The sequence below is a fragment of the Arachis stenosperma genome, chromosome 5 (genome assembly GCF_014773155.1).
Source record: "Arachis stenosperma cultivar V10309 chromosome 5, arast.V10309.gnm1.PFL2, whole genome shotgun sequence".
NCBI classification, from domain to species: domain Eukaryota; kingdom Viridiplantae; phylum Streptophyta; class Magnoliopsida; order Fabales; family Fabaceae; genus Arachis; species Arachis stenosperma.
In genome coordinates this window covers 122,571,269-122,582,013 of record NC_080381.1, presented here as the reverse complement: position 1 = coordinate 122,582,013, position 10,745 = coordinate 122,571,269, and the positions used below count along the sequence as shown (strand labels likewise).

Below are 10,745 nucleotides of genomic sequence, written 5' to 3'. Positions count from 1 at the left end.
AGTACAACATATTGCTGCAAAATATAATTAGAGAACCTCATTAGTCATTTACAGATAGTGAGTGACATGTATGCATCTAAAAAGAGGGACTATGGTAAATCGGAAAACCAAGTCCTAAACATTTGTCACATAATCTATTTATTTCTCAGCACTGGCCATGATATTTGCAACTTCCAATTTAACAAAGAAAAGGCAGCATCATAGCAGAAACTGCACTAATTGCAGGTGACAATAACATATTGACATGCTAATCCTTTGGTGGAGGAATTGGTAGTGGCAAGCAAGAGAAACTCCTCCAAATCAGAAAGACGGGATCATTGTAAAATCCTGTAGAGCCTAATTTTGTTCAAGTTCCCACCATTAGGGAAAGATAAAAACAGGGAGGCTTTAGAGGCAAAGCCAAAACTCTGGGGAAAAAAAAGGAAACAACATAAAAGAGAGTAGTTATTTTTTTTGCCAGGGAGATTTTGAAATGCAAATCCCCAAGGCAGCTATCACTGACTTGGGCTTCTATTTCTTGTGGTGTTTCCCAAATGGTTCTTGACCGCTTGTGGTTCTTGACTAGCATGAGCAAGATCTTGAAATTTGGCTTCCATAATCTCGATACCTCTTGGCTCTAACTCTCCCTAGCACCCATCTTGCCTCTTCAAGTTTGCCTGGTTCCGCAAGGGTGTTAGGTGTCTCTGTACAAAAATATGCAAATTTAATAGTGTCAATGTTACATTCTAAAACTACCATTCATGTCATAAGAATCTTGAAATTCATTATTCTCACAAATAGGAATAGATAGAGTTACTAACCCTGATTCATTGATTGGAGTTCATATTGAGAATTCACTTGTCTATTCCTTTGCCCTTTCTTTATTTCTTCGTCAAGACTTGTGAAAGAAGAAGAGGAACTTCATTGGCAGGAAGACGACTTCTGGTTTTGTTTCTCGTAAAACTAACTTCCATCAAGTTAGTTACTTTCAAATATCTACTAACAAGCTTTCCTTCATTTAATTAATTGATATATTTATTAATCCTATAAAATGCAACACACAACACTAGAGACATAATATAATTTCTTACAAAATGTACCTCCAAGAACTAGAAACATTAGAGTTGCTGGAACCGTAGCCAAACACAAGGATATTTTCCATCCATATCTCTGGACTTCCAAAACTAATTAGCCCCATTTGCAGCTAGGACACTGTCAAAAGTCATTAGGGTAATAGAGTCATTTTATGTTTTACACTTTGGCATATGGAAGATCTCGGGGTCCACTAAGGGAGTAGGTTCCGAGTGAGATTTTTTTCCCTTGAGTGTGTCAACATTAACTTTTAAATGTGAAATCCAAGACCAATGTATTAGATGCACAAAGAAAATTGCATTGATATAATATAAGAATTATGATTATTCAAAATAATAAAAATAAGGCAAGGGGCAGCAATAGCATAATAACAACAACAATAAAACCTTGCCCTAGTAGGTGGTGTTGGCTACATAGATCAAACGTCATGAATCAAGTCTAAAGCTTGGATCACACTTAGATATCTTCTTGATAATAATTTAATTCCATTAAAAAATAAAACAGTCAAATATTTTGGATATCAAAACAATAATAATTTTATTGTGCAACAAAGTACCTACTTTTGGTGGTATCATGTCAGAAGTCTCACAAGTTCATCTACTCTTGATGTTCCCTGTGGCACTACATTCCTCTGTCGCTCATCAAAATCTTTTCTTCGAATTTCGGAACTCTTCTGAGTGTTCTCCATTTTACCTTCAATCACAACAGTGGTAACTTCTTTTTTCTCAAAAGTTGAATCTTCTTCCTCGTCATTATTTTGAACCCTAACCTTTCTAGATCGGCTAAAAACAGGCCCTGGTGGAGCTGATTTGGCAAAAGCCACTGCGGTTTGATAAACATTGTCAGCATCCAAAGATCTGTCATCTAAAACAAGTGCACTACCTTTCTCAACAGCTTGCTCCCACAGTAACATAACTCCTTCTGTGCAAGATGCAGATGATGTTGAAATTAAACTTTCATCAGCTGCACTTGAACTATCTAGCAACCCATCTGTAGAAGGATCTACCTTGCCATCAATAGAATTCTCACAACTTTCCAGCACAGAAACACTTGGTTTTGTGCTACCAGAAGGTGGAGAACCCCTGACATCATCTGTGGTTTCAACTTCACAGGTTCCCATAGAAAGTGAAGCAGCGTCGGTAACCATCGAGAAAGGTGGATTGCTATCTTCTATAGGGTAAGGCACCTCAGCTTGAGAGAAACTCACATCAGCTGAACTCGAAGAAATACTAGTGTCATAAGATTCACTGCTTAGATGCTCTAATGAATTCTCCTGTAAAGACATTTCAGACAATTCTGGGGCATCTGAAGTCGGTGTGTTGGAATTGTCACTGTCAACATCAATTTTATTGGCTTCATTGTAATCATCTTCGAGAGCTGGGAAAGAGGACCTCCACTTTTTTCCCCTCCACATAAGTATGTGTTCATTCTCAAATGAGAGCAATATGCATGGAACAAGATCCTACAGTCAAGAAACAAAATTGGAAGAAAAATGTTACTTATTATCCTATGTCACTAACGAAAAAAGGGCAAAAAAAAAAAAAGAATCTTCAATGTTGTTTGCAAGATATAGGAGAAAATGGCTATACCCTTAGTTTTCCTCCAATCCTTCGATAATCACTTTCATTTAGTCCTTGACAATTTATTCGCACTAGTTCACACTCTTCAAAAGCCTCTCTGACATTTGCTACAAGGTCACAGTAAACACCATTTTTTGCTGTATATAAAGATAGAAGTTAGTCTCACATGGTCAGCAAAAAAGAGCAAAAACTTGCTTTTTTGTTAAATTGTAATGAAAATCTGAAAGATTCTACCTAGCTTGAATATCGGTTCCAAGTTCCTTCCCTTCCGACGAAATTCAGTTGCTTCTTCTAGTGTTAGGCCTTCTGGAACTCGCTTAACCAACCTAGGATATACTGGAGATACAGGTTTCCACAGCATCAGAGGAAAACGTTGGCGTGTTCTATAGTTGTAGTTTCTGCCCCGGAAGAGGTATACCGTACCACTTTTCCTATGAATGATTTTTCCCCCAGTCCTTTCCTAGGAAACCAGACAAAGACCATAAGTAATGAAAAACAATTAATTTCTTTATTGAGGAATGTCAGAGGACATGGTCAACTCAGAAAAGTAAGATCAGTGAAGGCATCGTAAAGAAAAGAAAAACAAAAGTTAAAAATTTATATCCTTGAGAGAAGCCAAAGAAAATGCCATCGGAAACTGTAGCCCCCCACCCCAAAACAAAAGATGCATGAACTATATTCTCCTTTACCATTTAAATTGCATAGCAGGATGAACAAATAAACGAATGTTTTAACCCAAAAGCAAATACACATCGACCACACAAGATGAGGTTTTACTTCCAAAACACAAGCACAGATTTGAGGTCATTATGAATTGATATCAGTGAAAAGTGCGACAGTTGAGAGCAGAAGAAACCAACCTCTAACTGTTGGCACACATTATCCATGTTGACGGTGCACACTCCTTTGCACTTTATCTTGCACACTCTCCGTCGTTTCCAAAGAGCATGTATATTCTCCAACATGTTATGTGTCAAACCATCTCTACCTGAAAAACACCCAACACAGAGAGTGCGTAGGAAAAAGGTAAATTTTCCCTTATTGATTAACCCTTAATTTTGTTGAGGCAAAAGGATATTCAATTATCAACAAAAGGAACACACTTTTCATTACCTTAGAAAACTCCCAAGTACAAACTAACTAGATATTTTCGAGCAAAGTCTAACTTCTGCCTCGCATCAATTAACTAGATATCTTTAACTCTCAAATATGTAAAAAAAATTAAAAAAATAAAAAATTAAAGAAAAAATTCAAAACAAGAAAAAGTACCAATATTGAGCTGGCGGGCAGATTTGATGGTGCCGGCAACCAACGCATTGATCTCTTCCTTCGTCAATGGCTCCCCCAACAACTCTTCCTTCGACTGCACGTGTTTCGGGCCCGATCCGGGTAAAAAGGGTCCGGGCTTCTGGACGGGCTTCACCCCCTTCTTGTCTGCCGGAGGCAGAACGAACGAGTCGAACTCCCTCAACTTCTTCTTGCTCGTCGGCAGCGGTGCCCGTCCGGTCCATGGCCGCGGCATCGTCGCTGGTCCGAACGGCACATACGATGGCTCCCGAATCTTCACCGGCTTCGCCGCTGGCGTTTCCGTGTAGCTGTACCGAAACTCGAACGGTGCGCCTTCGACCACGTAGGAGACTCCGTCATCGCCAATTCTCACGTTTGCTGGCGCCAATTGAGTCCTGCTTGGATTCGAATTCGGGGTGCTGGAAAACCTAACCGCAGCATGAGAATCCCGCGGGGGCTCCGCCGGCGGTTTGGAGTACTTCGATTTCCTGCCGGGGATGGAAGGCCTCGACGGAGCGGAGGGCGTCCCGGCGGATTTGAAGGTTTTAACGGCGGCGCTGGAAACGGCGGAAGTCTCGGCGGTTTCAGCGATTTTGTCGGCAGAGTCGAAGCGGCGTGTGCGGCGTATCTCATCCTCGATTTCCTGCTGGGTTCGCCGGCGCTCGTTGAACTTGGCGGCGTTGGCGTTGTTCCAACGAGAGAATCTGACCTCTGTGGATATTTGGGTCGGTTCATGGGTCGGATACGGGTCGATAATTGGCGCAAATATTGGGAACCGTATTGGCAGCTTGACGGTTAGAGCCATTTTCACTGATACAAAAGTGAAGTGAACTCAAAACAGTGAAACATAACTCTCCTAACCATAGTTATCAGAACCAAACCGACAATCAATCCGGTCATATGACTGGATCACCAAATTACTGGTTCAATCACCCAGTTAACTCGGTCATAATCTAAAACAATATATAATTATATAAATGAAATTAAAATTATGTATTAAAAATTAAAATATAAGTCTTTACAAACATATAACAATCAAATATTAATTTTTAGACATAATTTAAAAAGAGATAATAAACTAATTTCTAGTATAAGTTTGATCAATATTTTTCTCATTTTAATTTGCATCTATATCTTCCATAAAAAACATTGCATTATGCAGAACATCAGAAATAGAGAAAGAAGAGTTTGAAGGGAGAGCTTCAAGAAATTAGTGAACTGAATTAACTTCATCTTATTCTTCCATCAATGAATCAATTATACGCACTTCTTAGAGGGATGCAAGAGTTTTATTTATAACAGAGTTAAAAAAGAGAGAAAGATCAGAGATCAGAACAAATTCAACACAACAACAACAAGGATCAGTAATAAATTCAACTCAACTCAGTTATCCAGCAACAAATTCTACTTCCAGCAACAACCACATTTATGATATATTCAACATCAAATTCAACTTATAGCTGACAACAAATTTTACTTCTAGAGTTCTAGCAACAAATTCAGCTATGATAACTATGATAACTTTCAGATAGCAATAAAAACTTAAACTATGATAACTTTCAGGCAGCAACAAAAAAAACTCCAATTCTCCAAGTATGATTTACAGCAAATTATCATTAGCTAAATCATAATTTCAGCAACAAACTCAACTTTAAACAATAAATTCAAGATGTACTAATAATTTACAGCAATAAAATTGAAAGAGGAATAACAGGGCTGAAGCTGAAACTCACATAGGCAGAGACACGAAGCAAGCGTTGATGGAAGAACCAAGGCGAAGCTGAAACCCTAAACCCAGACTCAGGGCCGAGGAAGCGTTGATGGCCGAAGCAGGAAGGCGAGCTTACGAACTATGACAGAGCGCGACAGAGCTTGAGCGGCGACGAGCTTGAGGCGGCGACGAGCTCGGCGACGCGAGCTTGAGGCGGCGACAGCTTGAGGGGGCGACGCGAGCTTGAGGAGCCGGCGACGCGAGCTTGAGGGAGAGAGTGGCGAGAGAAGAGAGAGGTGAGATGGGTTCTGATTCTGGGTTAGGGCACCACGCAAAAGGGGTAAGTGAGGGAGAGAACAAAGAACGACACCGAAAAAAAAAAAAAAAACGTCATCCGATCTGGGTCAACCGATTTTCTGAAACCCGGCCGGGTCAACCGGCTTTTACGGATTCATTAAACGGTTCGACGAGTGGTTCGACTCGGCCAGATGATCGGATGACCGGGTTTTCTGAAGGATGAAGGGCATTTTCGGAATTACGAAGCGACGTCGTTTTGGGGTTTTCTATTTTCTGTTTTTCTCCATCGCCAACACACAAAGGCAATTTTTTTTGTATAGTTTTTGGACAGTGGTATGAACGTAATTAACTTCAAGAATGAGAGCATTTTATAGTAACTTCAGTTTGATTCTTATGCGTTCTCCTTGCAAGTGAATTGAGTAGTGTGAAGCTTAGTTGGTTGCTGGAGCAAAGGTATATGTTTTAATTCATGATAAAGTTAATTTCTTTCTTAATTTTTCTAGTTTTAAGAAGTAAGAACTGTTGTTGGCGTCTAATTTGATTTACCATGCTTATATTTTTTTTTTTAACTTTTTTCTAGTTTTTGGGATATTGGAACAGGAGTTTAAGATTGCTGTAAGGATGAATGTTTAGTTTGAACTTTGAAGTGATGATGAATTGAGTTTTGGGGCATGAAAATGGGTGTTATGTCTATTCTAGATCGGAGATTGTACCATATTGCTACTATGCGGTTCTTATTTGTTGGTGTGTTGGTTGCAATAGTAGTTGTTTTCCAATGTTTTGCACTTCCCTCTTGGAGATTACATTCTCTGTTAGATTCGGAGAAGCTCTCAGTAGCTCTGCCAGCTAAGGATATGGGAAATGGAGTAGATTTGGACTATGAGATGGAGTCTAATGTGGATGGGAATTTGAGCATTGGAGAGACCCTAGATAGCAGTTATGGAGGGGAAAATAGTGAAGATGCAATTCAGAAAGGTTTCACTCATGAAAGACCAAATTATGCACATGATCCTGTAGAATACAGATATAATGCTTCACCACTAGGGGTTCCTTCAAAGGGCATAACATTTCTGGATGAAGATTTGGGCACCTTAATCACTGCAAGAAAATCTTCAAATGGCAGTGGAATGCAAAGGGGGGAAATGAAAGCTCAAAATGAGAAGTCACCTCTATTGAAAGTTCCTTTGTCCAATTTGAGTACTTCATTGACTCGGATGAACTCCTTATTGCTTCAGAGTTTTAACTCTTCTTATATGGTATGGAGTTTCAGCTTTGTGGTAAAAAAGATGAGACATTATGGAATATGTATGTATGGACTCCTAATTGTTGCATATTGTGTATTGATGACAGAGACCTAGGTGGTCTTCTCGTCCTGATCGTGAACTCTTATCCGCAAAACTGGAGATCGAAAAAGGCCGTGTCGTATCAAATCCTTCTGGGCTTTATGCACCTATTTTCCGGGATGTTGCCAAGTTCTCAAGGTATGATCATAATAGTTAAATGTGCTAGATAGATATATAGCATTGAGTTGTGAATTATTCTTGTTCCATTTTTATCATTGTTATCATTCTGCTACTTTGATAACGTTGATTAATTCAGCAAGTCCTTTGTATTTTAGTGCTTCAAATTTGAAATATGCACATGTCAACTAGGTTTCACCATTGTTTCCTCCTGAATAATTCATGTGTTGTTCTTCTTCCAGTATATAATTGATGGTTGAAGCATTTCTCTACCTCTGTTCTTCAGGAGTTATGCACTGATGGAACGCAGGCTCAAAGTTTACGTCTACAGAGAAGGAGATAAGCCTATATTTCACCAGCCAAGGACGAGGGGACTATATGCATCCGAAGGTTGGTTTATGAAACTGATGGAGGGAAATAAACGGTTCGTAGTGAAGGATCCTCGCAGAGCTCATTTGTTTTACCTGCCATTCAGTTCACAAAAGCTAAGAATTACTCTTGCTGAACAAAAGCTTAATGGTAAGCAGATGGAGCAATACCTAGAGAGGTACGTGCATTTAATCGCAGGAAGATATCGATTCTGGAACAGAACTGGGGGAGCAGACCATTTTCTTGTTGCTTGTCATGACTGGGTGAGCTTCTGTTTCAGACTGTCATTTCTTTGATTACTATTTATGTAATGTTTTTCAACAAGTTAATGTCAATAAGTTCATTCTTTTAATTGACCTCCTTTTAGAAAATGTTTTAAGCAACAAGCATTTATCAATTCAAAATTTTGACCGAGATAATTAGTTAGGATTGATCATACTCAGAGCGAGGCGCTTCACACACACATCTAGACAAGTGTACAAGTCCTTACGATTAGGGGAGAGAAATGATGTCTACACCACCTTTTGTACACCTTCCTTTTATGGTATAAAAGAGAATTTTTTTATCTTCTTTCATTTTGTATGGATCATTTTTAATACCAAAAGTGGAAGGTATATACAAAAGTGGTGCGTATAACATTTCTCCTGTGTAAAATATAGCACTAACCTTCCCTTGAGGGAGATCAACGTCACTTGGACAAGTCGAGGGTATTGTAAAAAATTTCAGCAAACCTCAAGGAGTGTAATTTGCCCTAGTTTTTATGAGAAAACATGGAATAATCACTTTAATTGGATGAAAGGGATGATGGCCATATACCTAATGTAGCATATTAAAAAAAAATGTGCATTATTAATATGATGTTGTTTATGAAATTTCAGGCCTCTCAAATCACAAGGCAACCAATGAAAAATTGTATTAGGTCTCTCTGCAACTCAAATATTGCTAAAGGCTTCCAAATAGGAAAAGACACCACTCTACCAGTTACATATATACACTCTATGATGGATCCTCTAAGAGGTTTTACAGGTAAATCTCCTTCAGAGAGATCTATTCTCGCCTTCTTTGCGGGGAGCATGCATGGTTATCTCCGTCCCGTGCTGCTAAAACACTGGGAAAACAAAGAATCAGACATGAAAATTTTCGGTCCAATGGGGCGCGATATTGAAGGTAAGAAACTTTACATGGAATACATGAACAGCAGTAAATATTGCATATGTGCTAGAGGCTATGAGGTTCACACCCCAAGAATAGTTGAGGCCATTTTTTCTGAGTGTGTCCCAGTTATCATATCAGATAATTATGTGCCACCTTTTTTTGAAGTTTTGAATTGGGAAGCATTTTCTGTAACTGTTAGTGAAAGGGATATCCCAAATCTAAGAGAAATACTTGTCTCAATCCCAGAAGAGAAGTACCTTGCATTGCATTTGGGAGTGAAGAAGGTTCAGCAACATTTTCTGTGGCATAGGATTCCTGTTAAGTATGACTTGTTTCATATGATTCTTCATGCAATATGGAACAATAGGCTTTCTCAGATTAGACCAAGATAATGTTGTCAACGATACATGACATTAATAAATTCAATTTTTGGGATGAAATATGAGCAACATCGTGGATAGAACAACGGAAGCTAGACTCAAAACCTTATGATGGTGATGAATTAGAGTCTTGACCCTTTGCTAAACTAGTTGGGCTAAAAGCATATTGATGATAGTAAATTGGTCAACTGAAACTAGTCCAAGTTGATAGAGAAATATTATTTTGTCTTGTACATCGAGTCAATACGCATCAGTTTATCACTGGATTGAATTTAGTTATGTCAGGTCAATGTACATAAATAAAAAGCAAATTCTTATGGAGTATTATGGAAATGAAAGAGTGGAGGGAATTCTAAATTCTTCCAGGGAATCTTGGTCTTGTGGACTGTTGTATAAATAAATAATAAATATTCTAATAAATCATTGAAGTTTGGTGTATCTATCTATCCATCCATCCATTGGATTCTCTCAATTTTTTTTAACAATTGAGAGTAAAATATAATCTCTCATCATTGATTTATAAGTGAAACTAAGAAAAAATATATAAAAAAATGTATTAAAAGATTAGAGATCACACTTTACTCCTTCAATTATTTAAATCTATCGAAAATCTATCTATCTATCTATTTTTATTATATAAAAGTTAACGCCAAAATCTTTGTACATTAAATTTAATTATCTTTATATTTTGGGAAAATTTCATTCCCTCCCCTGCGAGATGTTAAAATGACACTCCCTTCTCCTCTATTTTATAAATGTACATTCTCCTCTCTTCTAACTTTTAAAAAACCTCTTCTTTAATTCATTTTAAATGTTTTGTGTTAACTAATATTAACTTTATTCATTTTTTAAGAAAAAATAAATTATTTTTTGAAAAAATATCCATTAGCAAAAATTTTATTTTTTATCATTAAATTTTGCTTACCAAAATACTTTTTAATAATTTTTTTTATTAATTAAATTGTATTTTTACCAAAATACTTTTAAAAAAATTAATAATTAAATTATTTTTTCTAAGATACCTACCATTTAATAATTTTTTAATTATTAAATTGTGATTTTACCAAATTTTTTTAACAATTATTTTTATATTTTACTATTAATTTTTCAATATCAATATATTATTTTAACATTAAATAAAAAAATCTTACCGCTGTTAATATGTATAATAATTAATATATATTGATATGGAAAAATAATCTTACTAAAATTTTGTATTTAATGTTAAAATAATATATAGATATCGAAAAATTAATAATAAAATATAAAAAAATTATGAACAAAAATTTTGGTAAAATTATAATTTAATAATTAAAAAACTATTGAAGAGTATTTTAGAAAAAAATAATATAATTATTAATTTTTGTTAAAAATACAATTTAATCAATAAAAGAATAATTTATTAAAGGGTATTTTGGTAAGCAAAATTTAATGA

The 10,745-nt window shown here is 36.7% G+C and overlaps 2 protein-coding genes across 10 annotated transcripts; one reads left to right on the top strand and one right to left on the bottom strand.

Annotated features, from left to right (window-relative positions):
* Positions 1-5,968, bottom strand: LOC130979776 (CRS2-associated factor 1, chloroplastic). 7 transcript variants are annotated; one of them, XM_057903318.1, is made up of 9 exons: positions 5,672-5,968; positions 3,921-4,748; positions 3,512-3,639; positions 2,886-3,111; positions 2,661-2,788; positions 1,628-2,533; positions 1,080-1,191; positions 801-991; positions 1-683 (listed from the first exon to the last, which is right to left on the bottom strand). In XM_057903318.1, the coding sequence occupies exons 2-6, from the start codon at positions 4,741-4,743 to the stop codon at positions 1,643-1,645; spliced, it is 2,196 nt and encodes a 731-aa protein (XP_057759301.1). In that variant the 5' UTR covers positions 4,744-4,748; positions 5,672-5,968; the 3' UTR covers positions 1-683; positions 801-991; positions 1,080-1,191; positions 1,628-1,642. The 7 variants fall into 7 exon arrangements, with proteins under 7 accessions (XP_057759301.1, XP_057759302.1, XP_057759299.1 ...); XM_057903319.1 differs by having other exon boundaries at positions 801-942; XM_057903316.1 differs by having other exon boundaries at positions 801-986; positions 1,632-2,533.
* Positions 5,969-6,318: 350 nt separating this feature from the next.
* On the top strand, positions 6,319-9,740 carry LOC130979777 (probable glycosyltransferase At3g07620). Of its 3 annotated transcripts, XM_057903322.1 has the most exons (6): positions 6,351-6,399; positions 6,527-7,202; positions 7,297-7,427; positions 7,693-8,038; positions 8,654-8,942; positions 9,177-9,740. In XM_057903322.1, the coding sequence occupies exons 2-6, from the start codon at positions 6,618-6,620 to the stop codon at positions 9,320-9,322; spliced, it is 1,497 nt and encodes a 498-aa protein (XP_057759305.1). In that variant the 5' UTR covers positions 6,351-6,399; positions 6,527-6,617; the 3' UTR covers positions 9,323-9,740. The 3 variants fall into 3 exon arrangements, with proteins under 3 accessions (XP_057759304.1, XP_057759305.1, XP_057759303.1); XM_057903321.1 differs by having other exon boundaries at positions 6,319-6,399; positions 6,547-7,202; positions 8,654-9,740; XM_057903320.1 differs by having other exon boundaries at positions 8,654-9,740.
* The last annotated feature ends 1,005 nt before the right edge of the window (positions 9,741-10,745 follow it).

What these genes read in the sequence shown, in the direction of transcription:
- LOC130979776 (XM_057903317.1), bottom strand. Translation starts at nt 4,743, where the DNA reads ATGGCTCTAACCGTCAAGCTGCCAATACGGTTCCCAATATTTGCGCCA. An exon ending in TGCCCGCCAGCTCAATATTG is followed by an intron (nt 3,640 to 3,920) that starts GTACTTTTTCTT and finishes GGTGTTTTTCAG; the next exon opens with GTAGAGATGGTTTGACACAT. An exon ending in GGATTGGAGGAAAACTAAGG is followed by an intron (nt 2,534 to 2,660) that starts GTATAGCCATTT and finishes TCTTGACTGTAG; the next exon opens with GATCTTGTTCCATGCATATT.
- LOC130979777 (XM_057903321.1), top strand. Translation starts at nt 6,618, where the DNA reads ATGAAAATGGGTGTTATGTCTATTCTAGATCGGAGATTGTACCATATT. An exon ending in GATGTTGCCAAGTTCTCAAG is followed by an intron (nt 7,428 to 7,692) that starts GTATGATCATAA and finishes TCTGTTCTTCAG; the next exon opens with GAGTTATGCACTGATGGAAC. An exon ending in TTGTTGCTTGTCATGACTGG is followed by an intron (nt 8,039 to 8,653) that starts GTGAGCTTCTGT and finishes ATGAAATTTCAG; the next exon opens with GCCTCTCAAATCACAAGGCA.